Source organism: Schistocerca cancellata, chromosome 6 (assembly GCF_023864275.1).
Source record: "Schistocerca cancellata isolate TAMUIC-IGC-003103 chromosome 6, iqSchCanc2.1, whole genome shotgun sequence".
Classification (NCBI taxonomy): Eukaryota; Metazoa; Arthropoda; class Insecta; order Orthoptera; family Acrididae; genus Schistocerca; species Schistocerca cancellata.
The window spans coordinates 640,811,441-640,837,812 of NC_064631.1; the positions used below are offsets into that span (position 1 = coordinate 640,811,441).

At 41.8% G+C, this 26,372-nt stretch overlaps 1 protein-coding gene across 1 annotated transcript in view; it reads left to right on the top strand.

The window, feature by feature from the left end:
• Positions 1 to 26,372, top strand: part of LOC126191241 (enhancer of mRNA-decapping protein 3) — an 82,757-nt gene that overhangs the window by 14,105 nt on the left and 42,280 nt on the right. The window contains 4 exon segments of the mRNA XM_049932050.1: positions 15,815 to 15,921; positions 15,924 to 16,022; positions 24,607 to 24,755; positions 24,852 to 25,020. Coding sequence (XP_049788007.1) covers positions 15,815 to 15,921; positions 15,924 to 16,022; positions 24,607 to 24,755; positions 24,852 to 25,020 — 524 coding nt within the window.

Consider the following 26,372-nt stretch of genomic DNA (forward strand, 5'->3'; position numbering starts at 1 on the left):
ATTTTTCCATTTCTGGCTGTGTGACTATGCAATGCAGTATTTTCCTGGTAAGCATTGGTTAATCATGTGTGTGCAGCCTTTTGTATTCTCACAATGTTATCAGTGTCTTTCTTCCTAAATATCAGATAGTTCTTCAAATTTTCAACTGACAGTCTTCCTGGACCTTCTGTTTCACATGAAAAGCTGATTTCTCTTGTACATTTCTCCTAATTTATACCAACCTTCTGGCCTTCTGGTGTAGAGAAAGCAGGGATTTTCCTTTCCTTCTTTTCTTTAACACCGAAGTCATAGTCACAAGATAAAAATGTATGCCTAGGTGTAAGAAATTGGTGTTACACTGTATGGAATAGTTTACACACACGTTTTTGTTTTGGCCTCCACATGAGTATGATCAAGCAATCAAGTGTTTGGCTTCTGTGAGCCTTCTAATCATTTCAGGTATGCGTACAAACATGATAGTACTTCTTGTGATCCCCGACTAGCAGTAACTTCTTATCACATATGCATGTGACATTCTCCTTTAGAGTCATGGACTTAAAGGTTTTGTGACCACAGTTGCCTGGAATAAAATGTGATACTGGTAGATATTTGCTGCATATCAAATGCTGTTGTGAAAAGTGTTTCACTTCCAGCAGCATTTGTGTTTGGGCTTTTACAGTGTTCTGAAGGTGCAGCTCTTTGTCTCTTGGGATGCTCCTTTTTCTCTGTTTCTGATTTAGTGCTTCTTATAGTCATTTCTCTAACATATCAAAACTGGGCTTGCCAAAATGTAAATTAAATTACGTTCTGAAAATGTGTGTGAACAAGGTGAATGTTGTTGGTTCTCGTGCATTGCCAGCACAACTCTCCATATATATGTCTTACAGCATTCTTTTAGAGAGTTCTGGAGACAGTTACTTTCTATTAGGATTATGTCTTCTTGTGAAATGACTCTCGTATTTGATATTCTTTTAATGAAATCTCGAGTAATATTCCCCCGTTCTTCAGCTGTATTGTTTGGTCTTGATTGGCATTCTTTCCATTTTGTCTTCTGTCAATGTTCCATTCACTTTCATCATGTCAGTTATATAATTAATTTATGCAATTTTAATTCCAAGAGCACTGGCTAGTCCTTGTTAACAGATTACAATGTTTTCTGTACTTACAAATAGATGGTGGTGTACACTGATAGTTCTCTCTCTCTTTTCTTGGGAGCTAGCTACGTAACACGTCTTTGGTGACAAAAGTGTAATGCATTCACAGAGAAATATAATGTCTGAGCAGTGGCATCGGTAAGGCTGTACTATTGAGATCGGATATTGGACCTCATGTTCTTGAATGTTCTGGAAGCATTTCTTCGAGCAGTTACATGGTTTACCTTTTTTAATTTTAGCATCATGTCTTCCTTAGTAGCCAATGTACTTCTTTCCATCTCTACATTTCATTGCCTGTTTTTTTCCTGTGCCACAGTGATTCATCATGCTTATGCTTTCTTCCTCTTTCCTTAGATGTTGTCTAACTTGAAATTAATGTGGAAAATAGAATATTAGCAACATTAATATTCAGATTTCACTAAGTTATTCTCTTTGGTCATTAGTGATGATACGGTACACTCCTTCAGTTACATTAATTGAATCAGTGGTTCTCACAATAAGCAAATTCATATGTTTATCCAATTAATAGTATGTTTCAATATTTCAAATTCAAAGTACTGCACAAGAGGATGCTTAGTTACAAATACACAGAACCACTAATGGCCTCTGTGGAGTGAAAATGGAAACGTATATAAACTCCATTATTTAGCAAATAACAGATGGCATTAACTGTCACTCAGCTGTACTAACTTTTTTTTCTTAAATGTGGGTTATCAGATTCATGCACCAGGCCACATAATTGTATTATTGGAAATGATTTCACCATGGTGGATATTTGTCATTGGGCCTTAAGCCATTTCTCTCTTGTGGAGAATAATTATTTGGTTGGTCTTAACCTGCAACTCTGTTAACCACTTCTACTGTAGCTACTTAAAACATTAAATTATTGTGGCATAACTGTTCAAGATACATATCACTGGGCCTCAATCCATTTTCACAGTTGCTGAGTAGAGTCAATTGATGTTCTTGAGCTACTTGATAATTTCATTTTGGCCCTTCAGCGTGGGTCAATCTATGTTGTTGTTTTTTTAATTGTCATCTTACTCTCCTATATATCAAGGAATGTGTTTAACTGTGTATTTTCTCATGGTAAGAGGTTCAATTTTTGTGTTAATAAATTCCTTGTAGTAAACTTTATTTTCATTCGCAGCTCTTTTCCACTCCCCAGCCAGCTCCCTACCACTTCAGGTCTAAAAGTATTTATTTCATCAGATATATTTCACAAGGATCAACATATACCCAAGTCCACTGTTAGGTATATTGTCAAATAACAAACATGGGTCATGTGATAAAATATTCTGTTGTAGGTTGTTATTGTTATTGTTATTGTTGTTGTGGTCTTCAGTCCTGAGACTGGTTTGATGCAGCTTTCCATGCTGCTCTAACCTTTGCAAGCTTCATCATCTCCCAGTACCTACTGCAACGTACATCCTTCTGAATCTGCTTAGTGTATTCATCTCTTGGTCTCCCTCTACAATTTTTACCATCCACGCTGCCCTCCAATACTAAATTGGTGATCCCTTGATGCCTCCGAACATGTCCTACCAACTGCTCCCTTCTTCTAGTCAAGTTGTGCCACAAACTTCTCTTCTCCCCAATCCTATTCAATACCTCCTCATTAGTTATATGCTCTACCCATCTAATCTTCAGCATTCTTCTGTAGCACCATATTTCGAAAGCTTCTATTCTCTTCTTGTTCAAACTTGTTGTCGTCCATGTTTCACTTTCATACATGGCTACACTCCATACAAATACTTTGTAATGACTTCCTGACACTTAAATCTATAATCGATGTTAACAAATTACTCTTCTTCAGAAACGTTTTCCTTGCCATTGCCAGTCTACATTTGATATCTTCTCTATTTCGACCATCATCAGTTATTTTGCTCCCCAAATAGCAAAACTCCTTTACTACTTTAAGTGTCTCATTTCCTAATCTAATTCCCTCAGCATCACCTGACTTAATTCGACTACATTCCATTATCCTCATTTTGCTTTTGTTGATGTTCATCTTATATGCTCCTTTCAAGACACTGTCCATTCCGTTCAATCTGTTTTTACAATAATGTCATTCAATATATACATTTCTGGACATATCATGATGTTATGCTTCTATGAAGAAGATGTTAATAGCTGCTAAACTAATACTAAATAAGTTCAGTCATTTATTTCTTATACTTAACATAAATGTTAGGAATGACAGGAATGGGGGAAAGAAATACGGTAGAAGACGAATGGGTAGCTCTGAGGGATGAAGTAGTGAAGGCAGCAAAGGATCAAGTAGGTAAAAAGACGAGGGCTAGTAGAAATCCTTGGGTAACAGAAGAAATATTGAATTTAATTGACGAAAGGAGAAAATATAAAAATGCAGTAAATGAAGCAGGCAAGAAGGAATACAAACGTCTCAAAAATGAGATCGACAGGAAGTGCAAAATGGCTAAGCAGGCATAGCTAGAGGACAAATGTAACGATGTACAGGCTTATCTCACTAGGGGTAAGATAGATACAGCCTACAGGAAAATTAAGGAGACATTTGGAGAAAAGAGAGCCACTTGTATGAATATCAAGAGCTCAGATGGAAATCCAGTTCTAAGCAAAGAGGGGAAAGCAGAAAGGTGGAGGGAGTACATAGAGGGCCTATACAAGGGCGATGTACTTGAGGACAATATTATGGAAATGGAAGAGGATGTAGATGAAGATGAAATGGGAGATACGATACTGCGTGAAGAGTTTGACAGAGCACTGAAAGACCTGAGTCGAAACAAGGCCCCGGGAGTAGACAACATTCCATTAGAACTACTGAAGGCCTTGGGAGAGCCAGTCCTGACAAAACTCGACCATCTGGTGAGCAAGATGTATGAGACAGGCGAAATACCCTCAGACTTCAAGAAGAATATAATAATTCCAATCCCAAAGAAAGCATGTGTTGACAGATGTGAAAATTACCAAACTATCAGTTTAATAAGTCACAGCTGCAAAATACTAACGCGAATTATTTACAGACGAATGGAAAAACTGGTAGAAGCCAACCTTGGGGAAGATCAGTTTGGATTCTGTAGAAATGTTGGAACATGTGAGGCAATACTGACCCTACGACTTATCTTAGAAGAAAGATTAAGGAAAGGCAAACATACGTTTCTAGCATTTGTAGACTTAGAGAAAGCTTTTGACAATGTTGACTGGAATACTCGCTTTCAAATTCTGAAGGTGGCAGGGGTAAAATACAGGGAGCGAAAGGCTATATACAATTTGTACAGAAACCAGATGGCAGTTACAAGAGTCGAGGGGCATGAAAGGGAAGCAGTGGTTGGGAAGGGAGTGAGACAGGGTTGTAGCCTCTCCCCAATGTTATTCAATCTGTATATTGAACAAGCAGTAAAGGAAACAAAAGAAAAATTTGGAGTAGGTATTAAAATCCAGGGAGAAGAAATAAAAACTTTGAGGTTCGCCGATGACATTGTAATTCTGTCAGGAACAGTAAAGGACTTGGAAGAGCAGTTGAACGGAATGGACAGTGTCTTGAAAGGAGGATATAAGATGAACATCAACAAAAGCAAAACAAGGATAATGGAATGTAGTCAAATTAAGTCGGGTGATGCTGACGGAATTAGATTAGGAAATGAGACACTTAAAGTAGTAAAGGAGTTTTTCTATTTGGGGAGCAAAAAACTGATGATGGTCGAAGCAGAGAGGATATAAAATGTAGACTGGCAATGGCAAGGAAAGCGTTTCTGAAGAAGAGAAATTTGTTAACATAGAGTATAGATTTAAGTGTAAGGAAGTCGTTTCTGAAAGTATTTGTATGGAGTGTAGCCATGTATGCAAGTGAAACATGGCCGATAAATAGTTTGGACAAGAAGAGAATAGAAGCTTTCGAAATGTGGTGCTACAAAAGAATGTTGAAGATTAGGTGGGTAGATCACATAACCAATGAGGAGGTATTGAATAGGATTGGGGAGAAGAGAAGTTTGTGGCATAACTTGACTAGAATAGGGGATCGTTTCGTAGGACATGTTCTGAGGCATCAAGGGATCACAAATTTAGCATTGGAGGGCAGTGTGGAGGGTAAAAATCATAGAGGGAGACCAAGAGATGAATACAGTAAGCAGATTCAGAAGGATGTAGGTTGCAGTAGGTACTGGGAGATGAAGGAGCTTGCACAGCATAGATTAGCATGGAAAGCTGCATCAAACCAGTCTCAGGACTGAAGACAACAACAACAACAACATAAATGTATAGAAGAATACTAAAGATATATAATAGTTCTAATTCTGTAGGCACCTGAAGACTAAAAGACTGATTTGTTGAAACCAGTAAGGTGTAATAAAAAGTTTTTGCCACTGAAAATTGAATTTTATTCTGGAAAACAACTAGAATGTACTATAATTGAGTATTCAAATTAAAGTTTCCAGAGAGGGTGGATCTCAAACTCATGACCCTTTACGTGATAGTCCAATTATTTATTCACTACACGATACTGATACTTGGTTTTTTTTATCTTCATCTGTGGCAGTATTAATGTGAATGGAAAGGATCACGAAATCCCTAACCCAGTCTGCTGATTTTAAGAAATTTACTATGAGAACTGCCAATCATGAAAGTGTATAGTCAGTCAGTCATTACAGAGGACTTCCATAGCAGCTTTTCCCCAGGGGGGGCTCACAGTTCTTTCGTGAGTTCATACATGGGGTCCTGAGCTATTGCAGCTTCCTTCCATGGCTGCATTTCCTTCACCATGGCCCTCATACCCTATCCTCGCTCCTTCTCCACTGTCCCCTTCTTCCCCTCTCTTTGTTCCGAGTTGTGTTGACCTAGCTACACACCTGGTTCCCTGTGTTCTTTGCAATTTTCTTCCTCTTGCTTGTTCTTCCATACCTTTTGGCATTTTAGGCTTCCCTTGGGGTTCAACTTCCACTTCTAAATTTTGTGTCTTTTGTGTGAGCCATTTGGAGAACAACTACCTCCCCAGTATCTACGGCATGGATTCCTCTCCCCCCACCTTCACCTTCTCAGGGAGGGTATTTCCCTCAACAGCCAGAATAAAGGTGCTGTATCAGTGTGGTTGACTTTATGACCTTCTACACACGAGGAACAAAGTGAACATTGCATCCCCCAAGAGGGGAACTCTTCCTTCTGCGCCATAGTCCCCTTCAAGCCTACTAGCTCACCAGCACATGTAGCCAGTCTATGTGGTGGGCTGTTATGTATCCATCTAGCTGAGCCCCCTGACAATGCAGAGATAACTCTACTGATAGTCAAGTTGTTGCCTCTCCCTGTGTGCCAAGTAGTGGTTGCTTGTCATCCTGGAGCATTGGAACTCCTAGGAATGACCACCATGCCAGGCAGCCCTTGCTGTGGCTGGCTGGCACCCATGGGGAGAGCCCCTGATTGGAGTGGTAGTATCAGGGTGGATGCTTGGTGCATGAAGCGTATCAGGGTTCAAAAACCTGGCCATTCTTGCAGTAAGGTGCAGTCAGGCTCCTTGCTGATCAAAGCTTCTTCTGTCATCCAATCTGCAGCTCTTCGTGCATCTCATGAACTTGGCAATATCCTGGTGTCTATAACCCCTCACTAGTCACTGAATATGGTCCAGGGAGTGATTTTTCATTGGGGTCTCATCCTGCAAACTGATTAGGAACTCAGGGCTAATCAGGAGCGATGCAATGTTCACTTTGTTCCTCGTGTGTAGAAGGTCATAAAGTCAACCACACTGATACAGCACCTTTATTCTGGCTGTTGAGGGAAATACCCTCCCTGAGAAGGTGAAGGTCATATGTTACCAATTTTACATGAACCGTACGTCCCACAAGCCATGAGATGCTTCTGTTGCTTCCGTTTTGGGCATATGTCTTCCTACTGTATTCGGACCCTCTGTGTGATGACTGTGGACACCCAGTCCATGGAGCAAGCCCCGTGTTCTGCCACCTGTGTGTGTAAATTGTTGTGACTGCCACTCTCCACACTTGCCAGACTGCCCAGCTTAAAAGAGAGAAAAGTAGATCCAAGAGTACAAGTCCCTGGATTGTGTATCTTACGCTGAGGCTCACCAAAAATAGGACCGACTCCAGGAATTGTAGATTTCTTCAGCTTTTGCCTCTGTTACATCCTTTCCCCCTCGTCCCTCTTCCTTATTCCAGCCCTGACCCCCTCCCGCCTCCCCACCCCCTACAGTTCCCACAACCTCCCCTCTGGGTACCACTCCCTCTCCCTGGCTATCCAGGACCACAGACGGACGTTGCGATGATTTAAACAAAATCCTTCACAGGTGAACACTTCTTGCTTGTAAGTGTCTCCATGCTAAGGCTCGCTACCTTCTTAAGCAGAGTAAAAAGCAATGCTGAGATGCTAGTTTTCTCCTTGTGGATGTATGCCTCATTGCAGGTTTGTTCCAAGCTCCGTAGCCTTCTGGGCCACCAGTGACAACCAACCGTCCAGGGTCTTACAGTCTTCTTCCTATATTGCTACCTTTCTCCAGCAGAAACAAGTTGAAGAAACACCCTTCTGTTTCAAGCCTCGCCAAGCTGAAGCCTATAATGAACCCTACACTGAATGTGTAAGTAAGAAAAGTTCGGAGTAGGTATTAAAATCCATGGAGAAGAAATAAAAACTTTGACGTTCGCCGATGACATTGTAATTCTCTCAGAGACAGCAAAGGACTTGGAAGAGCAGTCGAATGGAATGGACAGTGTCTTGAAAGGAGGATATAAGATGAACATCAACAAAAGCAAAATGAGGATAATGGAATGTAGTCGAATCAAGTCAGGTGATGCTGAGGGAATTAGATTAGGAAATGAGACACTTAAAGTAGTAAAGGAGTTTTGGTATTTGGGGAGCAAAATAACTGATGATGGTCAAAGTAGAGAGGATATCAAATGTAGACTGGCAATGGCAAGGAAAGTGTTTCTGAAGAAGAGAAATTTGTTAACATCAAGTATAGATTTAAGCGTAAGGAAGTCGTTTCTGAAAGTATTTGTATGGAGTGTAGCCATGTATGCAAGTGAAACATGGACGATAAATAGTTTGTACAAGAAGAGAATAGAAGCTTCCGAAATGTGCTGCTACAGAAGAATGCTGAAGATTAGATGGGTAGATCACATAACTAATGATGAGGTATTGAATAGAATTGGGGAGAAGAGGAGTTTGTGGCACAACTTGACTAGAAGAAGGGATCAGTTGGTAGGACATGTTCTGAGGCATCAAGGGATCACCAATTTAGTACTGGAGGGCAGCGTGGAGGGTAAAAATCGTAGAGGGAATACACTAAGCAGATTCTGAAGGATGTAGGCTGCAGTAGGTACTGGGAGATGATGAAGCTTGCACAGGATAGAGTAGCATGGAGAGCTGCATCAAACCAGTCTCAGGACTGAAGACCACAACAACAACACTGGATGGGAATTTATGCAGGCTCTAACCTCTTCATGTGTCACGAGCTCAGGCCCGGATTCCATCCACAAACAGATGATCCAACATGTGGACGTTATCCAGAGGCAATATGTACTCGTATTTGGCCCACAAGTGCCCTTCCCTCACTATGGCAAGGCAGCATAGTTATCCCTGTCTTAAGCCCAGGAAGAACCCAACGTCTGTCAACAACTATCTACCAATGTACTTTGTAAACTGCTCGGGAGGATGGTTAGCTTCAGGTTACTTTGGGTACTTGATCTTGGGGCCTTGTGTCTCTGTATCAGTGTGGCTTCCAGGAAGGACGATCTACAACTGACCATTTACTCAGATTGGAAACAGCTATCGAACAGACATTTACTAACCGACGACACTTTGTCGCTGTCTTCTTTTGCCTACGTAAGGCATTCGACACAGCTTGGCACCATCACATTTTAGTTACCCTCTGTGACTGGGGCTTTTGGAAACACTTTATTTTTTATCTAAGAGTTTTTATCCCACCGGCTCTTCCAGGTTCGAATTGGCACCTCACGATATCCCACAGGGTTCTGTGTTAAGTGTCACATCCTTTCCCATTGCCATCAATGGGCTTGAACCTTTTCGTGGGCCTCTGGTTACCAATCTGGTGCAGCTCCCACTTGGTAACATGTGCTGAACACCAGCTCTAAGGTGCCATTTGATGGGCCTCTGACTTCCAGTTTTCTCCATCCAAAGTGTGGGTTATACATTTTTGCTGTTGACCCACAGTACTCCCCAATCCAGAACTTTTTTTAGCTGACCGGCATCTAGATTCTGTTGCACAATTCCATTTCTTGGGCCTTCTTTTTGATAAAAAGCTGACTTGGCTGCCTCATATTCACCACCTGAAGACTACATGCAGGCAGAAGCTTAATGCTCTCTGCCTCCTGGCTCAAACATCTTGGGATGCAGACTGTGCTACTCTTCTTCCTTCTCTACCATGCTCTGGTTTTGTCCAGATTAGATTACGGTTGTTGGGTTTGTAACCTCCCCCTCACTTATCGACCTTAATGACAGTGAAAATAAACCGCGTGTACCTAATGGAAATTTGGGAAAAGCAATCGTCACCGAGGTTAATTTGTCAGTAAAGAGGGAGGAAAGGGTTACATCTAAATGAAACGAAAAATGCTAATGAAACTGGTGGAAATTAATTTTGAAATAGAGGTAAAGTTAATAAAGAAAGTAAATGTACGGCCGTTACGTTAACAATCAACTAGCGGTAATTAGATATTTGAGATTTGGGGGAAATTACGGTCGCCAGTCCTAAGGACAATTACTATAGTAACTGAAAAAGAAAAATTATTACACATATAATTAGCACTAGAAGCGTGGCAACTGAAGGTTGATAAGTGTAGTGTGAAAACTGAAAGTTTGTCAGAAGTAATAAATTTCGCTACACTCTGACTTAATTTAGCAAAAGAATTAATAAAACTGGAAAATCGAAAGTTAATTTAGTGACTGAAGTTAATAGTGAGCTTTCTTTCTGAAGCACATCGAAATTCAGTAAAATACGGTTAGTCTTTGACTACCTCAACAATCATTTCAAAAGCTACTTGAATCTACGCAATTTAGAAATAAGAGATTTAACTTTGAACTTTAATTAAATGATTCTGAACAATTAACAATAGTAAAATTTAGTACGTACCAAGCTGAGCTGCAGTCACAGGTAAGCTAAAATACGGTAACAAAACTCGCACTCTTAATTTGTGCTTGTGTAATCTGAATATTGTAGCCAGCTATGAATACTTTAACTGAACTTTGAAATTAAAGTAGCGAAATTGAATTATATTACGTTAATGCTGGCGTTTGAATTTCTACGACACTCGGGTTCATTTCGGAAAAGGAAGGGACCCTGCTTGGCAATGCAATTGGGACAATGAGCAACAAAGGTTCATGCTAATTTGCTGTAATATTGTGATGCAACAATTTTAAAAGTTTGAAAAGCTGAGGTCTGCCATACAGTTCTAAAACTTTACGTGCTTCCTGTCTTCCTTGTTGGTTGATTGAAGGTTTGAAGCCGTCGATCGAGGAGGTGGCGACTGTCACTCATTGTCGGCCGTCGCTGTTGCAGAAGCTGGATGTTGGTGCGCCTTCTTCTCGACACGGTCACCAGACGAAACGGGCTCTTGATGTGTGCCAGCTAATGCTTCCCGTCCGCGACACCATGTCAGAAACTATCATCGCAAGTCGAGCGCAATTACATGCTGCCAAACCCCAAAAGCGTGGCAACTCGCGGGAGCTTCACACAACACACCTGCTCCACTCGCTACTCCAGCCAGACTCTCTCTGCCCGCGCTCCACGCGACAGAGTTAACACTACCAAAGATCCTAAACTCTCTGGTTCTCCACACGACCTATCGACGTATTCGTTCGATAGCAGTTTTCCCTAGGCAAGACCCAGCGTAAAAATTATATATATATATATATATATATATATATATATATAGTAAAACAATTACAATGAGACACAGAAATGTCATATATTCAGGTAACAAAAATAAGGAAAACAAATTTATAGTACAATAGATGGAAATAGGAGGATATGCATTTCCGGCGTTACAGGTTTATGGTTCAGCAGCTCCTTCCACTCTGAAACTACTTGACCCCGTTCATAACCATGGGGTGTGGCTGGCTGTCGGTGCCTTTTGCACTACTCCTGTCAACAGCCTCCTCGCAAAAGCGGGCATTCCCCTCTGCAAATACAACTGAGCCATCTCCTGGTTTCTTGGATGGGGTTGCTGGGTTGGAATGCATCTCACTTCCCTCCATCGGGATCTCCATCTTCATCTTCATCTCCACTCCCTGGAAACTGCCCTTTGTGTTTCTTCCCGTGCCCCCGTTGGATGGTGCCTTGACCACAGATAAGGGTCGACTTATTCCAGAGTCCTGAGGTCTCTGTCGCCCCCATGGTATTCCAGCGTCATTTACATTCCATACTTGATGAGTTCAAGACTGCTTCTATCTTCTGCATGATGGTTCTAAAATGATAGATAAGACGGGATATGCTTTTGTCTCTCCTGGCATGGGACACCATTTATTGCCGGGATCAAGTAATGAGTTAATAGCAGAGTTGCTAGCCATTAACAGGGTCCTCCATTTTAGTATGCAGGCCTCCCTCCATGGTGTTTCAGTGTGTACCAACCCAATGAGCTGCCTGCAGGCTATAGACTGATGCTACTCTCATCACCCTGTAGTCTCCGTTATCTGTGACCTTCTTTCTTTGCCCTTGGCCATGCCGCATGCTCAGTTGTCTGTCTTTGGGTCCCCAGTCATGTGGGCCTCCCAGCGGATGAACTGGTGTACTATTTTGGTAGAGAGGCAGATACTTAACCCTCATTACCTTTCATGATTCCAGGAGCAGATATGCACATTCACATCAAATCTCCTTTAGACCAAAAGTGGAATGACATGTCATGTGCTGCTGCTTTCAGTAATAAACGCCGCAAAATCGAGGAGACTACTGCAGTTTGGCACTCTTCCGTGCACTTGTTTCAGGAGGAGTCCATTGTGTTATGCTGTCTACATATCGTTCACACTAGGCTCTTCCATTGTTTTCTCTTGTGTAGCAAGCTACCCCCAAAATGTGGTTGTGGAGCCAGACTGACAGTATCCCATATGGTAGTGGAATGTTCCCTCTTTTGGTCCTTCATACTAAGTATAGCCTTCCAAATTCCTTGTCTTTAATACTAGCATATGATTCATGAATGGTTGAACTGGTCCTCAGTTTCCTTCATGAAAGTGGTTTTCATTTTCAGTTTTTTCTTCCTCTTCTTCTCTCCTTTTCTTTTTTTTTCTCCTGGAGCAGGGGAGGGCAGTTGTGGTTGGGATTTCTTTTAGTGTTTTCTGGGTCTGGGACCCATGACCACTCCCCCCTGCAAAGACCACTATTTTATCCATCTGTTTTTCCAGTTTTTAGATGTGACTTAATCTTTTATGCCTTCTACTGCGTGTGTTTTTAGCTGCCTTGCTTTATAGTTTAACCCCTCTGTCTGGAGAGACAGACGTCTCTATGCACATAACTTTAGAATTGTGGGACTGATGGCCTCACTGTTCAGTCCCATAACACCCCCCCCCCCCCCCCCCCTCCCGTGCCCTTGAATCAGTCAGTCAGTTCTATTGCAGTTTGGGTACATAGGTAATTGACAACACAACAATCTGTTATTGGCAGTGTATCTCAGTTTTTGTGATCATTCTGGTGCCCAAGGTCACTATCGCAGGCATTAATGTCTAATGTTCCTCAAAATGTTGCAAATAATATCTTATATGTGGAGAAGTGTGAAGAAGTATATGTAGTGATTTTGTGCTACATGTTTGAACACAGCGAATGGTATGCACGGGAGTACATTGTGACAAAAATTTCATTTAGCATGGTATAAAGATCTTGGAATGTTTTTCCTTATCTGTTCTCGGAGCAGTAGTCTTTGCCTGTGACATTGAGCAAAGGTAATAATGGTGGTGTCTATACATTGACATTTTTGGACATTTTTAGTTAACCAATAGTACTCAATACGGTGTTAAGAGGCTTTGACTGTTGCATATGTAAAACTACAGATTTTACTGTCTGTAATGTACCATCCCTCTTCAAATAGGGAACTAATGTATTGAAAGGTGGTTAACCTGCTACTGAGTGATTGCTAATGAAACAAGTCATCACACATATCATCCTATTTTTATTGCATGTGCACCCGAAGATACAACTACTACAGTACTAAAAGTTGCAGAATTAATATCCCTTTTCACCTGCAAACTCCTAATTAGAACTAGTCCCATGAGTGTCTTAGAAAATCATGTCATAGGAAAGCTTATTACCTTTAAAAGTCTGTATGCTAAGGCAGACTGTCTCATAAAACACCATAAGGTGCTCTTACCTCTTCTTCATAGGTAAGGGCCAAGTTGTGTTGTATCTATGCCCACCAGCCAGCAACTAGTTTTTCCGGTAGCCTCTTATATGGAAACATTCATACTAACCCTTTTGTCCAACTCCCACTGTGGATTTTGGTAGTAGTTGTCCACAACTGACCATTTGACTCACCTGGAATCCACTATAAGGATGGCTTTTGCCCAAAAGGAATCACACCCAACAAGCTTCATACCCATCTGCTGTCCTGCCACAAATTCCCCCATCACTCACTACAATCCAGTACTGGAAAAACCGGATCATGTTCTCTGCAATGGCTTTGACTATTACTCTGCATGGCTTGAAATGAGGAAAACCCCCCTCAATATCCTTCACACACCTTCTAAATGGTATTCTACCTCTCACTTTATCTATGCAACATTTTCCCTAATTTCTACATCTCTCTCATTCCCAACTCCTGTGATGGGGTAAAGGTGCAAAACCTGTCCCACACATATGGCTACCACTTCTTGTTCTAGCTATCGCTAGCATTTGCAATCGTGTCAAAGACAGGGCATCCTGCTAAATCACACATGGTTTACCAATTTAACTGCATCCATTGGAGATAATTCTGTGTGAACTGGTTTATTGATTAGAATGGTTGAAAACAAAGCAAAATTAAAGATAATCTGTTCATTCCTCGCTAAATAATGAAAGGCAGAAGGACTTTAGCAAGAGAAAAGTGTGGACAATCAATTCAATCATTTGCAGTTTCATCTGAAATGCAGAACCAGGTAAAAATATAGATAAAGAAGCAATAAAATGTAGGGAGGTTAGAGAGGTTTGCCGATCAAAAATAGCTGAAAGCCCCTTGGATCTTGACTCACGACAGGCCAGCTTCTGCAGCTGACTACTAGCACCCCCAGTTGCTGCCTAAGACAACTTTGGATGATGATAAATTAACCAAACACTTGAATAAAATGTGAAACTAGACTCATGACATGAATGTTGTCACCAAACAGATGACACGTTGAGTCCTCACGATTTAGTATACATTGTACAGCAACAAAAGTGGTCACTAAAAAGTATATGGACCACTGACAGCAGGGTGTAACAATAACAACAAATTGGGTCCTCTCATCTGAAGACGTGAGCATGAGTTAGCCAGGTGGCACCAATATGGAGCCAGCAAAGGATAGTAGATTCTCTTTGGGAAGGGCAAAGGGAAGACTGCCAAGTAGCTGTTGATGCTTTTATTCCTCTTAACTTCTTCATAGCTGCCATGGCTTGTCTGTCCCTGTTCCAGGCCTCCAAAAGCTGAAGACTAACTGTTAACTGTAAATCAGCTCCTGGTATCCCCATCTCCAGTTTCCCTCATGGTAACCTCATTCACTAACCAACCAACAGCAAGCTTATTCCCAGGATTATCTATATGTTTTGAGGTCTAGAAAGACAATCATGCTACCAGTACCATGGAGGCCAGAAAGAAGATTGTATATGGCCAAATGGGTCTGAAGAAAGCATTGGTTTATGACCAGTAGACTGCTTAGAATCGCCACAGATCGGGAAATTCCTGCGAATTTAAGTGTAAGCATAATAAGTACTTGGATACTGGTCACTAATCCTGTCATAAAAGTGCTGCAGTCTTACAGTATGAAGTGTTGTTGGTGACCACCACATTGTTCAAAGGCGTAACCAATGTTGTTGTCAATCTTCCAGCAGTAAATACAGAGGACTGTTGAACCAAAAAATCCATCAAAAAGTATGAGGCCGAGCCTTTGTTCCAAAGGAAAGGTCATGGCAGAGCTTCGGGATATGTATGCATCATGAACAGGCTTGTGTAGATGCTCTGACAAGAGGGTTAAATGGGGTGAGGTTGTTCAGGTCAGGGCAAAGAGCTTCCAAAAGAGCTGCTATTGATGGGGCACCACCACATAGGTGAAATAGAGGTGACACACATTCTTATGAAATTATCAATGAGGAAGAGGTCACCATGCAGGGTGATGGTGCACTTAATCAAAAGGGCTTGAGTAAATGGGGGAGAAGGTTTTAAGGTTCTCAAGGACATTTATTATCTTTTCTTATATGTGTGTACTAAATTGATATTGGATTTTTCAGCACTGTCTATTAATGGAACTGATTTATAAATATAATTTTGCAGATGATGTCAAAATATGTCCTCTGAACATGCAAGGAATTTGCTAAATCTTTCACAGATGTGGCCACATACATAGTATGTTGTCCAATACTAAATAATATGTGTGTTTTCTGTATACTTAACTTTCATGATATTTATAAAAACTAAACTTGTATGTTTTGTTCACAGTGTGTTACTTAACAAAATTGAGAATGTTTTTCTAACAGCTAAGTGAAGTTACTGTATATAATAGTGGAACTAATATTATATTTAAAAACTGTGTTGCAGAGCTATTGATATTAAGAGCCTGAAAATTATATCAGCTGTTGATGATGTGGAATCACTAGGATCCTCACAAAGTGTTGTTACTGTAACAAAACCAATTGCAAAACGACCAGACGTTCCATGAGTGAAAGTTTGGCAACTACAAAAACTTCTCAACTTCGTGAATCACCACGTAAACTTGCAGATGATTCTGGCATACGCCAGAACACTGGTGAGATATCTCTGTTGTTTCTGGAGTCTTAGTGAATCTTGAATTTGAAACGCTTCATGTTTCTGCATTTCTGATACAGTCTAAAATATGTTTTCATTCAAAATATTGTATTCTTTTATTTCTCTCATGATGGGAATTGCTCAGGGATGCAAATCTCTTGATGGGCAGTTGTAATTAACTAACCCCTGCTTACATTAATTACTGTGTAGACTTACCATTAATAATAAGCAACTTGTGTTTCTAGATTGTCAACCATAGTTTGTTTATTCTTAAAATGATTTCAAATTAATGTTCCATTACAAGATAAGTCAGCCTGTCAAGAAAAGGACCTTGCATCTCTAGTTATGATCTTGTTCAGCTGTGCCTGGTATTATTAAGTTCTGGCATTTTGTTGGTACATTTATTTCGTAAGCATATGTCATTCCAATCGTTCCAGGGTGTTTGAAATCACCATAAGACTTCAGTATCCCCCTGCAGGTCCGGGGGTTGGAATAGGCCCAAGGTATTCCTGCCGGTCGTACGAGGTGCCTAAAAGGAGTTTCACACATTTCGGCCTTTGTGTCATGGTCCCCTGTAGGATTTGACCTCCATTCTTCAAAATTTTCCTGAAAAGCAAGCCAGTTGGGTAGGAGTGCCTTACAAGGTGCATTATGTCCATCATGCATTGAGATCTTTAGCCCACTTTCTCATCGTCGCATTGCAGTCCTGCCCATTCTCCATCTCTTGGGCAAGGACACCTTCTTAGGTGCATTTTCCACCATGCACTATGCAGTGTCGATTTCTGCGTCGACGATGACCATGGACTTCTTTGCACCCTATATCCAGCACGGTAGCCAGTCTGTTGTGGTGGGGCCATCATGTACCCTGTTGGTTGTAGCCCCTTGAGCACACAGGGATCACTCTGCTGATACCTGCGCCGTTAACTCCTCATGTATGCCAAGAGGTAGATGCCCATCCCCCTGGGGCATCGGGACTCTCGGCAATGGCCATCCTGCCAGGTGGCCTTTGCTGAGGCTGGGTGGCACCTGTGGAGAGGGCCTCTGGTCGTAGTGGGTGGCATCAGGGCAGATGACACGCAATGAAGCATAGTCCATCATCTCCTGCTGGTGGTAAAACACCAGCAGTCTCTAAGTGATCACAAGCTCAATTCAACGCACAGAAGTACGACCCCAAATCGTTCCCCTCCCTGGCCACACCATGGGAGGAACGTCAGGCTAAGGATAGTAGCGGATGTTATTCGCCCCGGTACCTTGTATCTTTGAGAGATGATGGGGAATCGTTCATGACGATGAAGCCTCAATTTTTTGTTGAGCATTTAGAGGACAAGTTCGGGGAGGTGAAGGGCTTGTCCAAAATGAGATGTGGGTCAGTCTTGATCAAGACAGCATCCTCTGCCCAGTCACGGGAGTTACTTGCTTGTGGCAAGCAGGGGGATGTTTCTGTAACCATCACGTCCCATAAGAGCTTAAATATGGTCCAGGGTATCATATTTCACAGAGACTTCCTTTTGCAGTCCGACATTGAGCTGCACGCCAATTTAGAGCGGCAAGATGTAAATTTCATCTGGCGTGCCCACCAGGATCCGAAGGATAATCAGGTTGCCTCCGATGCCTTCCTCTTGGCCTTTGAGGGTGATACAGTGCCCGAGATGGTCAAGGTGATGGTCTACCGGTGTGATGTAAAGCCCTATATCCCTCCCCCGATGCGGTGCTTTAAGTGCTGGAAGTTCGGCCATATGCCTTCCCACTGTACTTCCAGCATCGCATGCCAAGATTGCGGACGCCCATCACATCCCAATACTCCATGTGCCCCACCTCCCATCTGTGTCAACTGCAGAGAGCACCATTCGCCTTGCTCGCCTGAATGCAGGATTCTCCAGAAAGAAAGGAAAATCATGGAGCACAAGACCCTGGACAGACTGACCTACACTGAGCCTAAGAGAAAATTTGAACGCCTGCATCCTTGCTTATGACATCATCTTACACCGCCGATACAACAGTTTTGGCACCATCAGCTCTGCCAACCCAGGTCACTTCTCAGAGCCGGAAGACTACGCATGCCCCCTTGATGGTGGGGGGCATTTCCCTCGCTGTTGCTCCTGCAACACCTACTTCAGGAGCAACCCCCCCCCCCCCTCTCCCCCAACCATCGGGGATGTCCATCCCCACTTCTAAACCGGAGAAGTGTAAGTCTTCTTTGGCTTCTCTTGCTAGGAAGGAGTCCCTTGGGTCACTCCCTTCTCAGGTTTCTTCTAGTGGGAAAGACGACACCCGCCAGTGGCTGAAGAGCTCATCCTCAGTCCCGGAGACTGAGCCAGTGAAGTCCTCACAGCCAGGGAAACCCAAGGGGCAACGAGAGAAATCCAAAAAGAAAACCCCTAAGACCAAGGAAATTGCGGTGGCACCCACACCACCACTACCTACAAGCTCTGCGGCTGAGGATGGGGTGGAGACTTTGGTGTCCCCTGAGGACCTAGATCTCGCCAGACCCTCAGACACAATGGATATAGACTGCTCAGGCAATAAATCGGTGGCAGCAGGTGACTCTAAGGTGTAAACTGCCTCATTGAATGTTCCATGCCTTCCCAGTCTCACGATGCCATCCTCCAGTGGAATTGCGGTGGTTTATTCCACTGCCTGGCTGAGCTATGGTAACTGTTAAGCTTTACACCTGCTATCTGCGTTGCCCTCCAGGAAACCTGGTTCCCGGCAATGCGGACCGCTGCCCTCTGCGGCTATAAGGTATATTACAGGAACCATAGCAACTATAATCGAGTGTCAGGTGGAGTTTTCGTTTATGTCCTAAACTCGGTCTGTAGTGTACATGTGCCCCTTCAATCCCCTCTTGAAGTTGTGGCTGTCAGAATAAGGACAGCACAGGAAATAACTGTCGTCAATGTATGTCTTCGTCCAGATGGTGCAGTACCCCTTTCCTACTTCTGGGAGATTTTAATGCCCATAACCCCTTGTGGGGTGGTACCATGCTTACTGGCCAAGGCAGAGATGTCGAAACTCTACCGTCGCAATTCAATCTCTGCCTCTTAAATATTGGGGCTGCCACACATTTCAGTGTGGCTCATGGTAGTTACTCGGCCATTGATTTCAATTTGCAGCCCAGGACTTCTCCCATCTATCCACTGGAGAACACATGACGACCTGAGTGGTAGTGACCACTTCCTGTCACTGCCCCAGCATCAGGCGGACTGGGGAACTTTAACCGGTGCTTAAACCCAGTAAAAACCCGCTTGATGTGGATAGCTATTGGCCCAGCAGCCTCACCAACGTTCTTTGTAAGCTGCTGGAACAAATGGTATATCGGCGGTTGGGTTGGGTCCTGGAGTCACGTGGCTTGCTGGCTCCATGACAAGGGTGGCTTCTGCCAGGGTCGCTCTACCACTGATAATCTTGTGTCCATCGAGTCTGCCATCCGAACAGCCTTTTCCAGACGGCAACACCTAATTGGTCTCCGGGGACAATTCCCGATTTTTATCCAAAACTTCCTGTCGTTCCGTACTCTCCATGTCAAAGATGGCGACTCTCATAGTTCCATTCATATCCAGGAGAATGGAGTCCCGCAGGGCTCTGTATTGAGTCTCTCTCTATTTTTAGTGGCCATTAATGGTGTAGCAGCAGCTGTTGGACCCTCTGTCTCACCTTCTCTGTATGCAGATGACTTATACATTTCATACTGCTGTTCCAGTACTGTTGTTGCTGAGTGGCGCCTCCAGGGAGCCATCCACAAGGCCCAGTCATGGGCTCTAGCCCACAGCTTCCACTTTTCAGCTGCAGAGTCGTGTGTCATGTACTTCTGTCGGCACAGTGCCGTTTATCCAGAACCAGCACTTTACCTTAATGACAATTCACTCACTGTAGTTGAGACATATCAATTCCTAGGACTGGTTTTCGACACTCGATTGACTTGGCTCCCTCACCTTCATCAGCTTAAGCAGAAATGTTGGCAGCACCTCAATGCCCTCTGTTGCCTGAGCAACACGAATTGGGGTGCAGATCGCTCTATGCTGCTGCAGCTCTACAGAGCCCTTTCTAAATGGACTATGGGAGTGTGGTTTATGGTTTGGCAGCACCTTCAGCATTGCATTTACTTGACCTTGTGCACCACCGTGGGGTTCGATTAGTGACAGGATCTTTTAAGACAAGTCCTGTGACTAGTGTACTGGTGGAGGCTGGTGTCCCTCCACTGCAGATCAGACATGTGCAACTGCTCGCCAGTTACGCAGCACACATTCATAGTGCCCCTGAGCATCCGAATTATCATCTCCTTTTCCTGTCCGCGGCAGTCCATCTCCCGCATCGGCGGCCCAGATCAGGGTAACGATTACGGTTCACATGCGGTTCCTTCTCTCCAAACTGGAGTCCTTCCTTTTACCACCTCTACTTGTGGTCCATTCACGTACACCTCCATGGTGTACGCCTCGGCCGCCGCTTCGTCTGGACCTTTTGCATGGCTCTAAGGACTCCGTTAACCCTCGCTCTCCGCTGTCACTTCCTCTCGATTCTTGACGTGTTCTGGGTCTCTGAAGCAGTTTACACCGACGGCTCAATGGCTGATGGTCATGTAGGCTTCGCATACGTTCATGGAAAACATATTGAGCAGCACTCCTTGCCAGTTGGGTGCAGTGTTTACACTGCAGAGCTGACGGCCATATCTCGTGCTCTTGAGTACATCCGCTCATGCCCTGGCGAGTCATTTCTCCTGTGTACTGTCTCTTTGAACAGCCTACAAGCTATCGACCAGTGCTACCCTCGCCACCCTCTGATAGCAACCATTCAGGAGTCCATCTATTCCCTGGAACAGTCCTGCCATTCCGTGGTGTTTGTGTGGACCCCAGGACACTTCGGAATCCCTGGTTATGAACTTGCCGACAGGCTGGCCAAACAGGCGATGCGGAAACCGCCTCTGGAGATAGGCATTCCGAAGCTGATTTACATTCTGTCTTACACTGCAGGGTTTTCAGGCTTTGGGAGACGGAATGACATAACAGTACGCACAACGGGGGGAGGGGGTTACAGAAGGGATGAGAGAATGGAGTCTGTACCAAACTCATCTAACATCCCACCCTGCTGAGGTTCATTTTGTTCATGAGTTTCAGTTTGTTAGTGTGACTCTTCTTTCTAGTACGGAGATCAGTTTTCATACATGAAAGTAGGATGCAGTTGATACAATAGTATCACTGCCTCCCCCCCCCCCTCCCGCCCCACTACCACCACCACCACCACCACCACCACCACCACCACCAATCCCCTCCCCTCTAAAAAATCTCCTATAACACAGGAGTGATGTCAGTTTATGGGTAGATGTTACCTGCTTATCACTTCTTTAGTAAATCCTCACTATAACTGCATAATTGGGTCCATCAGAGAAAACACTTTGAGACTTGTGTCTAGTGAGAAGGATGGCTCAAGATGCTGACTATAAATCAGCATAATATTTAAATACTTTGTTGGGTGCAGTCTAAAGTCCACATCATGTAGGAAGACGGCCCAGTTTTCTGCTGTTCTGTGCATCCCCCTACATTAAACATTGTTAGCCAATAAGATTCATTCCCTTTCCAAATGGCTAGCTGCAAGTTACATCTAGACTGTGAGACTCCGTCTCCTACATGCTGCACTGTTGTACTTCACAACAACCAAATTATTCATTCAACTGTCTATGATTTTTTTCCTGTAGCGTTATAGCTGTGAATGAATGCTTGTCTTCACAAGCAGTCAAGGGGGATTATTTACCACATTTATACCTCTTTCAGTTGTGAATTTGAAAGCGGAATTCATACTGTTGACATCAGAAGACACAAGAATGGACTGCAGAAGCATACGGTAACTGCAAGAGAACTGTAAATAAGATTGTAAACGGAAGCATCAGAGCTGTAGGAACATTATGGAAAATTGGTTTCGTGTCACCTGGAAAGCATCGAAATTGCAAGAAACCTTTGACACATATGGGTGCTTTTGACAATTATGATTTTAAAGCACTTTGTGTGGATGGTGAATACCCGACATCACAAAAACTTCGTCAATGTAAAGAATTTTGAAAGACATTGGTTTAAAATATGTTAAAAAGAGAGATTTTAGTTGAAAGAAGTGACGTAGGTGCAGCACTAACTACATCCCTTATAAAGATGTGCAATACAGGAGGAGGCAGCAGTTAAACAGAGTATTTTCTTGATGAAACGTGAGTGAATCAGAATCTTTCCAGGAACACCTGCTGGAAAATGAGTGATGGTACTGGCGGTTTCAAAGTTCCCATAGGAATAGGTTCTCCGATAATTATTCTGCAGTCCGGCTCTTCTGGTTTTATTACTGAGAGTGAACTAGTATTTATGTGTAAGAAAAACGGCTGTGACTACCATTCAAAAACACACACAGCCAGTTTCGTGAAGTGGTTCACTGAAAAATTCATGCAGTACCTTGCTTCGAAGTCAGTCACTGTAATGTACCATGCGAATTATCATACAACTGTTACCTATAAAACAGCAAGTACAAACACAAGGAGAATGAATATTTTGCCCTAGCTTAAAAATTTAAATATTTCACAGAGTGTAAACGAGACTCGTGCCGAATTCCTGCAGCTTGTTAATATACATAAGTTCCGTGATGTCAGTGTTGTCACACAGTTTTGCATTTATCCACATATCATTCTCAGTGTAGTACCATGAAATTAATTTGGGCAAAGGTTAAAGTCTATGTGGGAGAAAAAAATCATTTAAGATAACAGACACAAATCCCCCCCCCCCCCCCCCCCCCCCCCTTCAGCGTGGGCACGGTCTGATGCATGCTTAAAAGCTTCAGGAAGAGTACTTTGATAGCGAGGTGAAGATGGATATAATCCTTTACCCATCATTGTAATTTATGATCATATGGTTCGAACATACTCTTGATAGCAGACTATGGTAGTGTGATGTAGATTTTGAAATAAAGTAAAGTAGTAATATTTTGTAGTTTTAAAGACTCACGGTTTAAAAAATGTGTTTGTCAACATATCAGTAGCATACATGGTATATAAGTACTTCCTAGCCTTTATTGATTAGGAATTTATATCCTGTGAAGTATGCAGACTATAATATTAAACACATTGCCCAAGGAGAAGTTAAGCTTTTCAGTGTGTTGCATGATCTAATAACCCATGAGAATGTGGCTGGATAAATTCATCAGAAACTCCGATATTGCCACAGTTAAATCCCTGTCACTTTCAACGCACGAATTAGAAAATGCCTTCAAATGACAGGGAAAGTTACTTTTTGAGATATCAGTGGTGTTCAGCGTTATAAGTCAGTGGTCCCATGGGCTATTCACAGACGATGGTTAATTGTTTGCTTTTTCGATGGGTTATAAATGCTGTCTCTCACTGTCATGTCGAATGAGTTAATTTACACCCACAATGCCCATTGACAGCAAAAAATATAACACCATACTGACCATTTTTATAGTAGTTTTTTACATTAGTCTTTTCTACCATTAATTCTTTATACACTGAACTACTGTCGAAGACCCACATTTACGCCTTATGCCATTTTTAAAAATTCTATGGAGTAGAAGCAGTTTTTGGGCAAATATGTTAACTTCGGCTTGTGGTTGAAGTTTATTTTGTTGTATATTACATTTTTACTTGTAATACAGTCCAAATCGCAATAAATGACATTTATTGCAAGTAGTTTCATGATCTTGTCGGTAGACAGTTGTAATTTTGAGAAAAATTGTACTTCACATCTTCACAAAGCTGTGTCAGCTGTTCTCACCTTCAGACATCACATGGACTAAAGCTGTGCAGAGATGGACACAATGTCATAAAGACGTGAAACAAAATTTTTCTTAAGACGATTGATCGAACTTTGTTTTAAAATTTATTATTCCCCTTACAGATTTGAATGTATAATACAATGTACCATAGGCAAATGAAGTGATTTTTGCCCACAGCAACGCAGTTCGGTAATGTGGAATTTGTTTGCCTGCTCTGTGCTGCCACGCATGCACACATCTCATCCCCTCCACGCATCCCTATCGATCCGCCCATATGTGCGGAAGCACCATCCTATGTAATGTTGGCTATATTTGGTATTATTATCTTTCACAGCCAAATTAAGTGAACTCAGTCTCAATTGTGTCAGCTTTCATTTCATGTGAAATAGCATTGCATATTGTTTGTTGTTGTAAGTTTTGTTTTATTTACTTATAAATTTTTGCTACGGCTTTGGACTTCTTTCCTTTGGTAATTCTTGGAAAAGAGCTTCACTGTATTATTTGTATTATCTTCAGTTCTTGATTACAGTTAGTCTTCATAAAACAAAGCAGTATCATTGCTTCATATTTTGAAAATGAAGATTTTGTCTGTCTATCTGTATTGTTATCTGCTGTTCCTCTATGCATTTCAGAGTAACCACGTTGGTGAAGCTTTTGGGTGTTGTTGAATGACTTCACAGAAACCATGCAATATTTTACCAAATTAGTGTATGAGAAAGAATCAGCAAAATTTACTTCATTTAAAGCATATTTTAATCTAAATTACAGTGTAATGAATGAATATTTAAAATGGTTAACATGTGATTCCTTCTAAATATAACTTATTACAGTTAATGAAGGGAGCAGAACACCCAGCAAAAAGGACAGAGCTCGCCAGAAAATGTCAGAAAGAGATGAAGCTTGCTTTGGCTCATCAGTTGACAACATATTAGGCCATGAATTTGATTTTGAAAAAAATTTAGCATTATTTAATAAGAAGGTGAGAAAGAAACATTTAATTTTTTTAGACAGTTTGTAGTTAAGAAATAAATCACAATTTTTTTGGACGATCTCTCCACTGTTTTCTTATTTATAGGCAATTTATGATGAGATCAATGCATCACAAAGGCCTGATGTGATTCGACAAGCAGACTTTGCAAAACGAAATCAAAAATATCGCCATTATGAAAATGTTATAGAAAGCTCACCAGCTTCATACAGACAAATTATAGTACCAGCACCAGGGTTGGCAGAATATGTCACAGGTAATGTATTTTTGTCAAATGTGGTGGCTTCATGAGAATTTGACATGTATCTTACCATATGCTTATCTCTCTGCTTTCTCTGTTTCACCCAAACTAATTACAAATCATTGCTATAAATGAAAGAAGGTTGTACACAAGCAAGAGATGTGGATAATTCAGAAAATTTGTTATATAGTGGTAAGAAAGAGCTTTAAAAAAGGTTTTAAATGAAAAAAAGGAAAATCCAGGATACTATTTTTAAATGGAAAAAGATTCACAGCAGCAGACAGGGACTCCGACTGCAATTTATTGGTTATGAACTGTGGATTAAAACTGAAGAAATGGCAGAAAGGTAAGAAATTAAGGAAATGGGACTGGGGTAATTTTAAATGAGCACAGGTTGTTGAGAGTTTGAGAGGGAGTGTTAGACCGTTATTTACAGAAACAGTGTACAGGAATACAAGACGAGATGAATGGGTAGCTTTCAGAGGTAATAGTGAAGGTAGTTACGATCAAATAGGTGAAAGGAGAGGCTCAGCATAAATCCTTGTGTAACACACAAAATACTGAATTTAATTGATAAAAAGAGAAAAAATATGCAGAAAATGAACAAGGGTAAAGGGAATACAGAACTGTAAAAAAATTAGACTGACAAATGCAAAAGAGGGAAAGTTGTGAAAGCATTTCTGATTAGGGGAAACTTGGATGCCACCTATACAATTAAAGAGACCTTCAGAAAAAAGGAGCAGCTGTGTGAATTCCAAGAACCCATGTGGCAAACCGCTAGAAAACAGTGAAGGGAAAGGTGGAAGGTATATATAAAATCACTGTAGAAGGGAAAGTAACTTGAAGGCAATATTATAGAAAGAGGACAAGAAGTAACAGATGATGAGATGCGAGATATAGTGCAAGAATAATTTGACTGAGGAGGAAAACTCAACTTGAAACAAAGCACCTTGAGTAGATGAAATGCCTTCAAACTAGAGATATCCATGGGAAAGCCAGCCATGACAAAATTATTACACCTGGTGTGCAAGATGTTTGAGACAGTCAAACCTCAGATTTCAAGAATAATATAATGAAACCAGTTCCAGAGAAAGCAGGTGATGACAGGTATATGAATATTACCAAACTATCAGTTTAATAAGTCATGGTTGCAAAAATACTGATTTCAGTTATTTAAATATGAGTGGAAAAGCTGGTAGAAATAAACCTCAGGGAAGATCATTTTACGTTCTGAAGAAATGTAGCAATACAGTAACACTTACCCTAGCACATCAATTTTAAGCTAGACAAACCAACATTTACAGCATGTGTAGATTCAGAGGAAGAGTTTGAACATGTTGACAGGAATATGATATTTGAAATCCTGA